Here is a 13,371-nt window from a genome sequence, read left to right as displayed (position 1 = left end):
TTTTTTCCGGGATTTTGTTTTTAAAGGCATCGATCGGGAGATGCGGGCAGAAATTGCTGCTGCTGCTGGGGCCGGGAGCTGAGCACCTCCGGAGCAAACCGGGAGCAGCTGAACTTTGGCGCTGGGAAAGATTCATTTCTCCTCCGTAAACACTTTGGGGACGACCACAGCGCATCATCGCACACCCAGCGCTGCAGCACCCGGTGCTGGAGAGACACTGGGGGGTTCCTCTCTCACCAAGGACGGACACCTGTGTAAGGAGCTGGGGAAGGGCAATTCATCTTTCTTTTCCAGATGACTGCAAATACCGAAAGGATCGTGGCTCTCTGCTTTCCATCAGCAAGTGGCATTAGGGAGAGGCAGAGGAATGGAAATGATGTTGCTCCAATTCATCCCAGCATCTACTTTTTCCCAAGGGACTCCATGCCCATAGGGGTTTGCTGCATGCATGTCCAGCAGTGAGGACAGCAGTACCACAGATGCATCCCAACTGGATCATGTAAGAATTTGATACTGAGAAACCCACCCCAGTGAGACTTTCTCTGCCTGAAGTATATGGTTTGGTGTAAGCACAGCAATTTTTGCCTATTTCTCTCCCTTTTCCATCTCTTGGGCTTGGAGATCTCTGCCCTCATTGCAACTATGCTCATTTGCAACATCAGTGCCATCAAAGATTGGAGCACTTTCCTCTCTCAGATCCTCCCCAGCGTGAACAAGACCCTGAACTTGGTGCAGCAAGTGGAGGCCACTACCAGCTCAGTAGTGAGCGTCCTGCAGGACCCCGAGCAGGACAGCTACCTGGCCAACAGCCAGCCCATGAACTCCAGCAACTTCACGGCCGGCCTAGACCACTTGTTTCAGTACTCTTACTCCGACAATGACCAGCTGTACAAGGAGTACAAACCCCCTCCTCGCGACGCCATCCCTCTGCCCAAGGCTGTCCTCTACCTCCTCATGGCAGCCCTGGTGGTGGTGGCAGTGGCATACGCCATTGTTGGGCACCTCATCAAGGACCTCATTCATGACTTTATAGGTGAGTGTGGGCATCGTGTGCCAAAAAGATCATGCAAACCATTTTCTTGGGTGTGGATGGATGTTAGACCAAGCCCTGACCCCTTCATGTTTTTGTGTGTGAATGTGACCCATGCACTGCGTTCTCTGTACTGAGCTGTAGATTGATCAGCTTTCCAGAGGAAATCCTTGGGCTTAGTCTCTTCCTAAAGAAGTGAGGCTTGTGAGTGCGTGTGCGTGTGTATAAGTGTGTGTGTGCATACGTCTGTGCTGCCAAATGCTTTTAAAACCCATTTGCCAGCTTCATCTGAGCTTTGATTAAAGGTCTCTGACACAAAAAGTTTCATGGCAACAGACACCTGAACACAGGGTAGCAACCCAACAAGAGAACCTGCATTATCAGCTTAGCTCCTTATTGTCATAGAATCATTGAATCATTGGAGTTGGAAAGGACCCTCAAAGGTCATCTAGTCCAACTCCCCAGTTATTAGACACAAGCAAACCTCCTAGGAAATACAGCTCAGCCACCTTGCTGCCCTACATGGCACCCAGCACAGCAATCACGACCTCTGAGGCTGCTGCGACAACTCTGTGAGATGACAGTACAGAGAGTGAATATTGCTGTGAGACGTGACCTCCCAGCTGCTTCACATCCTCCTGTTGCTGATACATGAGGTCCCTTGGCATTAGCCACATGAGTTGGACACTGCTGGCTGCTGCCACTGTGGGAAGGCAGCTGCACTTGGCTGGTTGTGGTGAGCCCTCACCAATACTCTTGGGTTTTGCTGCTGAGGGCTGCCCTCATCCCAGCTGGGGGAACAGAAACAGCCTTCAAGTGTTAAATCTAACACTTAATCATCAGCTTGCTGAGGTTGTAATGTTTTTTCGCTCTGGTGCTCATCTTACATTGCACTGCCTTCCCAGCAGAAGTGGGCAGCAGGGGCAGCACCTATAAATACACACACTGCTGCCCCAGGTCTGGGTCAGCCCAGCACCCTATGTGCTGGCCCCACAAGTTGAACTCTGTTGAACTCTGTCCTCCGCAAAGCCCTTTGCAGAGGGATTTCCTTTGGATGCTCCAGGGCCATCCCAGAGCTGGGTGGGCACAGAGACACACGTTGCGTCTCTCCAGGATCAGCCCTTCTCAGGTTGGATGATCCCCTCCTTCCGAGCTCAACTCCAACCTGTACAGAGAGGGCTGCATTCCAATGAGTGTGCTCCAAATGACTCCAGGGACAGGGCGGAAGGACTGGGGCAGTAAATAAGAAGCTGCTCTATTAGCTGCTCAAACACAATGACCGGATTTATACGCTCAGCAGCGGCTCAAACCTCCACTATCAGCGTTTCTGTGCTAATCATATTTAGAAGGATACAGAGACAGATGGAAATAAGATGCCAAAGGGCTGGAGCCTGTTTCAGAGAGATTAAAGTATGAATAGTTAATCACTGCTTTAAACATTCCCTCAGCGACGGCGGAGAGGATTTTGACTCCCCAATACCTGCCTGTAGGGCACAGCTCACAGGGACTGCGCACAGCGGGCGCTGAGGTTTGGGTTGGCCAAGGGGCTCACTGCTCCTTTCCCATGCTGAATACGAATGGGCAGTTGAGCCCTTTGCAGCTGCTTTTTAAGAACTCAGTGAGAGCTTGGGCCTGGTGGGCAGGCAGCCCCAAGGGGGAAGTGATGCTCTTCCCATAATCCTGGCCAACAGAGTGCCCACTGAGGATAAGCACGGGGCAAGATCCCTGCAAGGGCAACAACAGCCCCAGCAGCTGGGGGTTCTTCCAAGAATCCACACCAAGTAAGGATGGAGGTGAGCGCCTCAAGGTGGGAGGAAGGCTGCATGCTGGGTGAGGATCAGAGCCGGCTAAGACAAATTGGAATGAAGTGTTCAGAAAGCAGCTTAACTCGGAGCGCTGCTGGAGACAGCAGGTGCTGCCTTGGCAGATGAGCAGCCTGTCACCAACGTAGGAAGTGCCTAATTACTGCAATCCTGGGGAATCAGCCTGCCCTTCCTCCTCCCTCCCCAGTTCACTGCAAATTGCCCTTATTTAAGCACAAAGTAAAAGAAAGAGGGGAAAAAAAGGGGTTAGGAATGAAATATAAGAAAAGTTTGACTGAAAACAAAGCAGTTGCCATGGGGATGTGTGGTGTGGGTGATGCCCAGGGAATGCACCGGGCTGTCTGCAAAGGATCCACGTGGGAAGGAGCTGTTGTCTGCATGGGAGCTGATGCTTCACAGTGTCCCCGGGTCAGCCCAGGTCTCCTCACATCACTGATCCACAGTGCCCTTCCCCATATCCTCCCTTGGAACAGTCCCATGCAGGGCAGGCTCTGGTGGGACAGAGCTGGGTGCTGGCTCTGGGGCTGCTCAAAGCTCCCATCTGTCCTTGCAGTGGGGTTTTTCTTCTCTTCGCCCTTTCACCCCGTTGGCTGTATTATTATTTTTCAGCCTTATCTCCATCCACCACATTTTGGGTTTCTTTCAAGGAGCCATCGTCTCCTTGAACAAAGAAACTGTGCATGAATGTATTGCTGAAAATAGCTGCTGGGTGATCCTGCAGGGAGCTGGGATCTGCTTTAATTGCTCCCACGCAGAACTGCAGGGCCTTTGGATGCTGCATCCCATGGCTGTGTCGGGAGGCAGAGACTGCAAATGGTGTCAGCCCCATCAGAGAGGACTCATGCCTCCTTTTCAGGATCTGCTTTGCAGATGATTCATTTGCCTATCAAGGTTGTTGGAAAAGAATAGACCATGTCAGGCTCCCCTCTGTGTCCCCATCTCAGTTGCTGACCTCCCCCCCGCCTCAGTTTCCCTTTGGGGCTGGCTGTGCTGATGCAGAGAAGCCCTTTGAAGTGGAAAAATCTGGGAGATATCTGCAGACCTGTGGGTCAGGACCTGCTTCACACGAAGTGCTTCTGCTCCTGCTGCTGGAACAAGGGCTTTTTTAGCAGCCCTTTTCACACCTGGCTCCATTTGAAGCAAATAAAGCACGAGCACGAGGGTGGCTGTTCATCTAACACATTTCCCCTTCCGCTGCTTGTTGCCAGCTCTGCAGGGAGTGTGAACATCTCGCTCACTGGGCTGCATTTAAATCCCAGCTCTTCACTGCTCCCTCTTCCCCTCTCATGACCGCAATTCTCACTCCTGAAGACAAATCCCTGCTCTATCGAGGTTGCAACCAGATCAGTTTTCCTGGCAGTTGGGCTCTTCTTTGCTCCAAAACAAGATTTAATTCTCCTCTTGGTAGCAGTTGTGTCCTTTTTATGTTGCTTATGTGCCTGCCTGTCAGATTTACTAGATGGAGAGAGAAATACCCATCATGATGCTAAGGGCTTTATCTGCTTTCAGCTGGTAACCACTGTTCCTCTTCTCCTGGCTGCTCTCACCTCCATTAGCTGGTTACAAATATTCCTGCAGCATTTGGCACTGGAGGTTTCTAGCTCGTGCCTCAGTATGATGTGAGGTTCAGCGCCCTATACCCATCCCTATCCTCATCCATATCCATCCCTATCCCCATCCCATCCCAATTCCATTCCATCCCTATCCCATCCTCATCCCCATCCCATCCCATCCCATCCCATCCCCATCCCCATCCCCATCCCCATCCCCACCGCATCCCCATCCCCATCCCCTTCCTCATCCTCGTCTCCATCCCCTGCAAAATTTCTCCCTCATCAGAGAAAGTTATCATTGCAGGGGGGCCAAAGACATTCATTCCGTCCCCTCCCTGGTCCCTGCTTAAGGGACATCCTGGGGGACCCCATTTTCTCCCCTGCTGTGATTCAATCCCCACATCCCATCCCAGAGCAGACAACCACTGCCAAGGATGCACGATGGCAGGGGATAAGGGCATCAACATCTTAATGGCTGTATCTTTATGGACCTCCTGGCAGGAAATCCTCTGCTGGTTCCATGTGGGGCCTCACTGCCCTCCATGCCTCTCTTCATCCACATACAGCACCACGCTGCAATTACAGGCCATAAATGGCCACAAATAATGTGTAATTGCGTAATTACTTCACTCCTTACTAACACAGTCAAATCATAAAGGCATCGCAGTAAATACCCTCTAATGACAACCTAATTACATCTTCCTGCAGATTACCAGGTAATTAGATCCAGCAGGCTCCAGCAATAATTCCCAGGGAAACAGTAGTTGGGATTAGCGCACACAATCCAGTCCACACACACTCGAGAAGCAGCCAGCAGCCGCCCCTCACAACCAGGCAATATCCTCCTAGATGTGACATTTTCTCAAGGAAATGGCTTTTGCTGAGCCCTCCAGTGCTCTCCCCAAAGATCAATTTCTGCACTTCTTCCTTTACTGCTGCCTTGCCATGTCGTCCTCTTCCTTCTCCAAGCACACATCCCCAAGGGCTCTCCACCTGGCCACCAATAGTCACCTCCCCTTGCTCAGAGATGTTATCTCCTCTTCCCATTGCTTTGTGCCCTCTGCAACTCTCATCCAACCACTCCTGGGATGTGGAATCGAAGAACCATAGAATATCCCAAGTTGGAATGGACCCATAAGGATCATTGAGTCCAACTCCTAGGTTGATATATGAAGACCCATCGCCCATATTTCCACATCTTCCAGGTTATTCCCCCTTTTCCCAACCAGACCATCTCCCATGGGAGTTTTAGCGCTGACGTCAAGGAAAAAGCCAGCCGAGGGCTCTAATAGTATTTGTAGGGGTGATCTCGTTATTGCCTTCTGATTCCTCATCACACCAAGACGTTGCATGAGGAGTACCACCAGCCTGGGTGCCTATGGGCACCATGCCCTTCGGGGTGGCACGGCCATCTGGTTCAGCCTGGAGAGAAAAGTTAAATAATTGCATTGCAACAGGCAAATTGGATTCTTGATCCTAATGTGTCCCTTCCAGTTTGGGATATTCTATGACTTTATGATTCTATGATAACTGCATCAAATTGATATCTTCCAGGAGACTTTTCCATTTTTCCCTGCATGGCAGTGACACAGTTGGTCCTCTTTCACCTCCACTTGGTCAGGTCAGGCACTGCAGACCAAAACCCACCCTAGAAAGGGTTCCTGTGCTACTTGAAGAGGTTTCCACTGCCTCCAGCCCCAGGAACAACTCTCCTCTCACCTGGATTTCCCTATCTCATTTTTTTCTCATTGCTTTTCTCACTTTTCATTCCCAACTCCTCAGAACAGCCCAAGGAGGTTTCCAAGCCCCACATGGCTGCAGTGCATTCTCACAGCGGATGTATCCCCAGGCACCAACTCAGGCCATTTTTCTTTATTCCAGCAGCAGATGCATTGGGATTTCACACAGTTACTTAATTGTCCCCTCCGTTCCTGACAGCAAAAAGCCGTGGCACAGAACACATTGCTTGCCTGTGCTGGAGAGCCCAGATGCACGCCTCGCTTCGGAGACACTTAATTTTAATTTTCAGGATTAGCAGCATGATTTCATTTGCCTGAGCCAGGAGGGCCTCCAGAAGGCAGCAGCCTGAGAAATGGGAAAAAGAAGAGGGAAAAGCACAGGCTGTAGCACAGCACTGTGGTGATGGGATGGAGTGGTGGGGATGGGACAGGGATGGGGACAGGGATAGAGAGGGCAAGGGATGCTCCTGGGTCCTCATATTCAGAGCTCAAGATTCAATGGAGGATGGGAATGGAGAATTTTCCTCCTGGGTTTTGGATCTGGGAACATCCAGAGATAACTGTATTTTTTCCTCCTTCACTCCCAGATTGGATCTTCGGCCCCAACCCAGATGACAACAGCAACAAAAGCGACGTCAACTGCATCACCAGCAGTGTCAATGAGATGAGCGAGATGCCCGAGGTGCTGCGCCATCATGACCGCCAGCCCCAGGATGTGGTCATCGCCATCAGCGAGACCTGCCACCTGCCACAGCAGACATGAGCAGTGTGATGGGATGGGCACGGCGGGGAAGAACCAGGGGAAGTCTTCTTGTTCGCCTCTACCGCCGACAGAGGACTGTCTGCTGCTGAGCAACCAGCGATGCAGGGGTGGGGGCAAAGGGAAAGGGGCTGCGGGATGAGAGGAGCCTGCAGGGCAGAGCCCTCCAGGCTCTAAGGACATTACCAGGGCCACGGGATTGTCTGTCCTACGGGTCATCAGCTTCCTTGTTTACCCCGTGAATAGCAAAAAAAGCAAATGGAGAAATACAGCGAGCAGAGGCAAGGTGGAGAGAAGGGTGGTCCTTTGGCGTGCGGCTGTCCTGCGTCATGGGAATGGGGCAGTGGGAAGGGCAAAATGGGGAGACAAGATGTACAACAAATACTTGTGCCTACAAACCTCTTCCAGCATACCCATGCAGTTAGAGAGATGATGCTGGAGGGGGGGCAGGGACCCACTAGCAGTGAATGCAGCTCTTTGGGTTCCCATTTAGCTGCATCCCTGGCTCATCCCCTTTGGGTTCCCTTTGTCACCTCCAACCTGGGTGACTCCCTGAGAGTGTGCTGGGGTCACCACAGCCACACGTGTGATGTTTGAAGCCAGAATCCACGATCTCTGCACAGCGCAGCTCTCTATATATTTTCCAAATTCAAAAAAGGCCAGAGGGGCTGATCCTGAGCAGAGCCAATTGACCCAGCCCCAGCTAGCCATAGCAGGGGTTGAAGCATCATCTGCCTCCCAAAAGTATGGGGCTGTGGTTGTCAAGGGAAGTGGTGCTGTAATGGGGGATGCCAGGGGAGATGGGGAGCAGTTCTGTATGGGCGTACGGAGCCAGAGGATGACGTGAGTCCCCATTAATTCCCTGTGTATATGTGTGTATATGTGTATATGTGTGTGTGTCCCTGCCTGGCGAGGTGGGGGCACTTCTGCTGATCCCACCACTGAGGCTGCACTGTCACAGCTCTGGCCCACTGCACTGAGCTGGAGGAATGCTTTGTTTGGGGGGCCAGGGGCGATGCCTGCAATTTTGGAGCCTTGGAGCAGGGTTGCGGCGATGGAACTGGGGAAACTTGGGAAGATCTCAGTTCCTGGGGGGCAGAAGCTTTCCTGGGAGTTGCAGGTCTCCTCATTGCCCTGCCTTCTCAGCACCTGGGGCTGAGCATCGGGTTCTCCAGGGCTCTCAGCGACAGTGTCCCTCTGTCACCCGCTGTCCTGGAAGGAACACGGCTCCCTCCTGTGGCCGCTCTTCCCGGGCCTCTTGCAGCCGGGACCCCTCCGCGTGCGAACGTCGCAGGGTGGTGGGACGTGGCAGAGACCCCAGAATGTGGCAGGAGAGAAAAAGGAAAGGCTCGTCCTGCAGAGTGGCACAGCTGCAAAGCGGTACTGCAAGAGCATGGAGCATGAACTGCCACATCGTCAACAACCGATGGCAGGAGGGATGTGCAGAGCTCTGCAGCTCCCGATGATGCCATGGCTGATCCACTGAGCCCCCATGTATGCAGGTTTGGTGAAGCACAGATCCCCTCCAGGCACTGAAGGGGTGCACCTAGAGCAGCCTGGAGCTGTGCAAGGCTTTTGGCTGAAAACAGTTCCCCAAGAAAGCAGTGCTTTTTTCAATCCAGCCTCCCTAGAGGCTTGGAAGGGCCTCAGCATAGCTCCCTAAGTCCTGCTTTCCTCCCATAAGCGCCTTAGGGTGCAGGGTGAGAAGTGCCAGCACTTTTTATAGCAGCTGTAATCCACACTGCTCTTCTTGCCTGAAGCACAGCCTTACAAGTGGGAGGTTCCCAAACTCGGAATGGCCTCAAACCCCCATGGTTCCCAATAGAGAGATGTGCAGAGGATGAGCAAAATACCTAGGGGGGGGACACATGAGGAGCTGGCGGAGGGTGGTGGGTTCCTTCCTTCCTAATACCTCCTGTAATCAGAGGGAAACTCTTGGCAGGGGAACTGTGTCCTTTCCCACGAGCTTTAGGTGCTGGTGGAGCTCCACACTTCACATCTGGATTTAACACCAAGACCTGAGCTTTGGTATTTTATTTGGGCAAAATCAGCCACCAGTCCCAAACTGCCACTGCGGGACGTGGGAATGCAGTTATGCTGTGGTCATCTGTGGGCTCCTCACTGCGTGCCTCATGCCAGCACTGCAAGGGCAGCTGGGCTCAGGTCCTGGGGATGAAGGACATGAAACAGCGCAGCAAGAGGCTCCAAGTGGTGCTAAAGAGTGACTGGGAGAAGTGTATCAGTGGGCCCATGCCCGGGGACATGTCCGGACTCACCATGAGAGGTGGCCATGCAGGACAGGGATATGGGCTGTGGGTGACTTGACACCCCAATTTTCCTGGATATGGCACAGATCAATCCTTCCCCAGCCCCAGCTACCACACTATCTCTCTCATAAGCAACTCAGTTCTTCTCTCCAGCCAAAAGACCCCGGGCTGGGGCCTGTCAGCAGCACCCAATGCGTTTTAACCTTTGGCTATTTCTGAGACTTTGTGCTGCTCATGATGATGCCCTTTTCTCCAGCTCCCAGGGCAGCATGGGAAATCCTGCCAGTGGCTGTGCAGAGCTCGCTGTGCCAATTTTTCCCTGCTGACAATCCAGTCCTTATCTCCCACGGCCTCTTTGCAAAGTGTTTACTGTAATTTTCCCTCCAAACACCCCATGGAAAAAACAACAGAGGGGTTCTGTGAGGTCAGGCTGGGCTAAGACGATAAAAGCAGATTAATTTTTCAGAAGAGTGATTCTGATTTCTCCTCCTCCCCACCTCAAGAGAGACCTGAGCAGGGCTGGTGGGCAGAAGACAGCGACAGGGTGATCCCCAGTGGGGTGAGCAGCAGTGTCACGCCTACGATGCCACAGAGTGAGGTGTCCCCAGGAACACAGGGGGACATTTCCTAGACAATACGTCACAGAGGAGAATAAGGTGGCATATTTGCTGTGTAACCCTCAGAGGAGCAAAACGGTAGCAGCAAGCATGGGGACTGTGAAGGTGAACATAGGACCTGGCAGCGGGCTCTCCCCCTCCCTGGGAAAAGGTGGTTGGATAGGAGCTGTTATATGGCTGCAGCCCTCCAGGGACAGGCCCTTTCAGGGCATGCAGGGAGGGGAGAGCCCAGGGGACTTTCCAATAGCTCCCCTTGCCAGTTATTAAAGTGTTTTACTGCCTCATTAATACGACCTAATCTCTGTGTATATCTAAGAGGAAGAATTGGCAGGCAATGTTGTTGTAACAGCAGTGGGCGTTTTCTGGCACTGCTCAGCTGCTTTATCTGCTTGTTTTCCTGCCCATTCCCAGCACCCAACAGCTCTGTGACACAGCAGGGGCAGCAGCTTTGCACCCACTGCTAACCCTAAACTATCCACCAGCAGACAGACATCCCCCAGGGCATTTCCCCAGGAAAGCTCTGGGACACAACAGCTCTCATTTCTCCAGATCCAGCTCCAAGGTCTGGATTTGAGGGGATGTCCTGTTCTGGGGGCATAGAACCATAGAATGGTTGGGTTGGAAGGGACCTTAAAACCCATCTGGTCCCAGCCCCTTGCTGTGGGCTGGTTGTCCTCTATCAGATCAGGCTGCCCGGGGCCTCATCCTGCCTGGCCTTGAGCACCTCCAGGGATGGAACACCCACAGCTTCTTTGGGCAAACTACAGGGATAGAAAAGCTGGGCTGAAGAATGGGCTGGACATTTTACTTCTATGGGTTTTCTCCTTTTTGTTTTATTTTTTACCTAAACCTAGCAGTATATGGGGAAACCCTTCCCCATCCTGCTGTCTTCAGCGTCTGCCTCGAGAGCTCAGGGTTGAGCAGATGCCAAAGTCCGTGGATCATAGAATCATTTGAGTTGGATAGGTCTCTTAAAGGTCATCTGGTCCAACTCCCCTGCAATGAACAGGAACACTTACAGCTCGACCAGGTGCTCAGAGCCTGATCCAGCCTGAGCTTGAATGCCTTCAGGGGTAGGGCATCCACCACCTCTCTGAGCAACCTGTACCAGTGCTTCTCTGTCCTATTGTAAGAAACTTTTTCCTTATATCCAGTCTTAATCTCCTCTGTTTTAGTTGAAAACTTCCTCTTATCCTATCACAACATACCTTGCTAAAGAGTCTGGATCAGTGGCTCATGCTCACATGAGACAGGCTATTGTTCTCAGAGGTGGCAGCTCCAGCTCTCTTCTGCCCCTAAACCTCTGCAGACGCAACAAAGCACCGACAGCGTGGCCTTGGAGAAAAGTTACCATTTATTAAGCCACAGCGATTGTTGCCAACAGCAATTTTAGCAGCACTGGAGGACTTACCCTATCCCCCTGGGGACTCTCATGCAGAGCTAGAAGCGAAGCCTTGGGGTCATGGTGGCCATGCATAGAGCCATGAGCTGCTGGCAGGCAGATGGGATGGGGCGGATTTGGGATGCTCCCAACTCTTCAGCAGATGCTACCTCCCATGATTTGGACACTGTCCTGCTCTTGCCCACTAATGCAGGGAAGTGCATGTGCAGCCAAGGTGCACCCAATCGCCCTCCTGGCCACGTCCATCTCACCTTGCAGCTGCTCCAGGAAGGAATTGGTTTCCCACTAGCTCCAGGGATGATGAACCAAATTCCACCACTCCAACAAGGGCAGAGCCAGGATTCAGCTCTCCATGTGTGTGGAAGAACCCTTCCTTGAAGCTGTGGAATGCCACTGTCCTTCCTGCAACATCTCAAGAAGGGCATAGATGCTGCCCAAGTGAGTGTACAGCTCAGTGCAAGCCATGCTCTGCAAGCTGGGGGTGCTGGGTACAGAGGGGGCAGGCAGTCAAAGGCACAGTGGGAAGCCAAGGCTCAGAGGGCACACAGGACATCTCCAGGCTGCAGATCCACACCAGCAGAGGAGCCACATGTCTTGGGCCACTCCACCATACAAGGCTTGGTCACATGGTGGGACAGTCCTCAAACAAACCCAGGGAACTTAGAGCTCCATGTCCCACTGAGTGGCTTCACAGAGGCATCTCAACCACCTTCACCTCCAGGAAGGGCTTTCAACACTGACCACCAACCGAGCCCCAGCTCCTCCCAGTTCCATTTACCCTTGGTGGGCACTGCTTGGAAAAATACAACGGAAGTGCTGAGTTGGGATGCCCAGCCCATGGCCCTGCCCCATGGCTCGCACTGCACATGCTGGTGCCACCAAATGGGATGTGTAGGAGTGGCTCCCATTCCCAACCACACCACAATCCTGAGCAGAGTCCAATGAAGCAGAGCGGGCAGTGCGGGGAGCACAGAGCCACGGGCTACAAGAACGTCACATCGTCCTGGGACTGCAGCCAGAGCCAGTGGGCATCGTACTCCAGATGCAGTTCGCTGTTGAGTTTGCAGTTCTCCAAGTTGGCCTCAGCTTTCTGAACCTTCCCACCCACATTCCCCTTCTCCAGCCTTTCCCCAGGCCCCGATTTGGGCTCTTTGCCCGAGTAGCCATTGGCCACATGGGGCTCCTTAGCAAAGCGCTGCAGGTCTGGGCAGCTCCGATTCGGGCTGAGGTCTGTGTGGTGCCACTCATGCTCTGCTCTGCCCTTCTCCTGCTTCGTGAAACCCCTCTCGGGGTCCAGCCTGCCCCAGTCCTGCTCAGCCTTTCCCAGCGCTCTGGGGAGCTCGGTGGCATTTTGGGAATACTCATCCATGTCGTCAGCCAACGTATCCAGATAGCTGCCGATGGAGATGCTGTCCAGCTTGTCGGGGGGATCCTGCAGGCTGTCCCAGCTGCCCCGCCGTGAGGCCGTCTGGCTGCCCGCCAGGCTGTACTGGCTGCTGGCCAGGCTGCTGCAGCGGCTGGTCAGTGTGCTCTTCTCCTCCAGCAGCCATTTCACTGCCTCGATGCCCTCATTGACTGCCACCAGCTGCTGTAGGATCTTCACGTCCACCGCGCGTAGGTATGCCTGGTGGGGAGACAGAGAGCGTGGCTCAGTGAGATGGCTGTGCTGTGCCCTCCATCCCTGAAGGACCCCAAGTGCCAGCTGTATGAAGAAGGGTAAGACCTGGGGACATGCTGCCCACCTCCAACTCCAGGTTCCCACTGGGAACCGCGTGTCCCCTTCCAGGAGTGCTATCTGAGACTTGCAGACAACACCATCAGGGACTTTCAGCATTCACACAGCCATCCCCATCCACGGCCACCCCCACAGGAACAGGAACAAGGGGATAGTTGCAGGCACTGGGTCCAGATCTGAGCCCAGATATACCCCTAGACCCTGGTGGCATCGAGCAGGGATGCAGTAGGACAACCCCCAGGGTAAGGACCAGTCCCGCCTCTGTAGTGTGGGCACTTCCCAAGTGATTCCAGATCTCCTCCCATGCATTCACTTTCCCCCATAAGACAAATGAGGGCTCTGATCCTGGTGGACACATCATGGAAGTCTTTGGAGCCCAAGATCCCAGTCACTCTCAAAGCTCCCAGACTTTCTAGAAGGTGAGAAAAAAGAGTGGTGGCACAAA

General features: G+C 53.1%; 2 protein-coding genes across 2 annotated transcripts; one reads left to right on the top strand and one right to left on the bottom strand.

Annotated features, from left to right (window-relative positions):
* The first annotated feature begins 6 nt into the window (after window positions 1–6).
* LOC104912462 lies at window positions 7–6,908 on the top strand. The gene is made up of 2 exons (XM_010716165.3): window positions 7–1,033; window positions 6,733–6,908. Exons 1-2 carry the CDS (start codon window positions 556–558, stop codon window positions 6,906–6,908), a joined length of 654 nt encoding a protein of 217 aa, XP_010714467.1. The 5' UTR covers window positions 7–555.
* Window positions 6,909–11,124: 4,216 nt separating this feature from the next.
* Window positions 11,125–13,040, bottom strand: LURAP1 (leucine rich adaptor protein 1). Its single transcript, XM_010716164.2, has one exon. The coding sequence runs from the start codon at window positions 13,023–13,025 to the stop codon at window positions 12,174–12,176; it is 852 nt and encodes a 283-aa protein (XP_010714466.1). The 5' UTR covers window positions 13,026–13,040; the 3' UTR covers window positions 11,125–12,173.
* Between the last annotated feature and the right edge of the window lie 331 nt (window positions 13,041–13,371).

This window comes from Meleagris gallopavo, chromosome 10 (genome assembly GCF_000146605.3).
Source record: "Meleagris gallopavo isolate NT-WF06-2002-E0010 breed Aviagen turkey brand Nicholas breeding stock chromosome 10, Turkey_5.1, whole genome shotgun sequence".
Lineage (NCBI taxonomy): Eukaryota > Metazoa > Chordata > Aves > Galliformes > Phasianidae > Meleagris > Meleagris gallopavo.
This window is presented reverse-complemented; position numbering and strand designations above follow the sequence as displayed.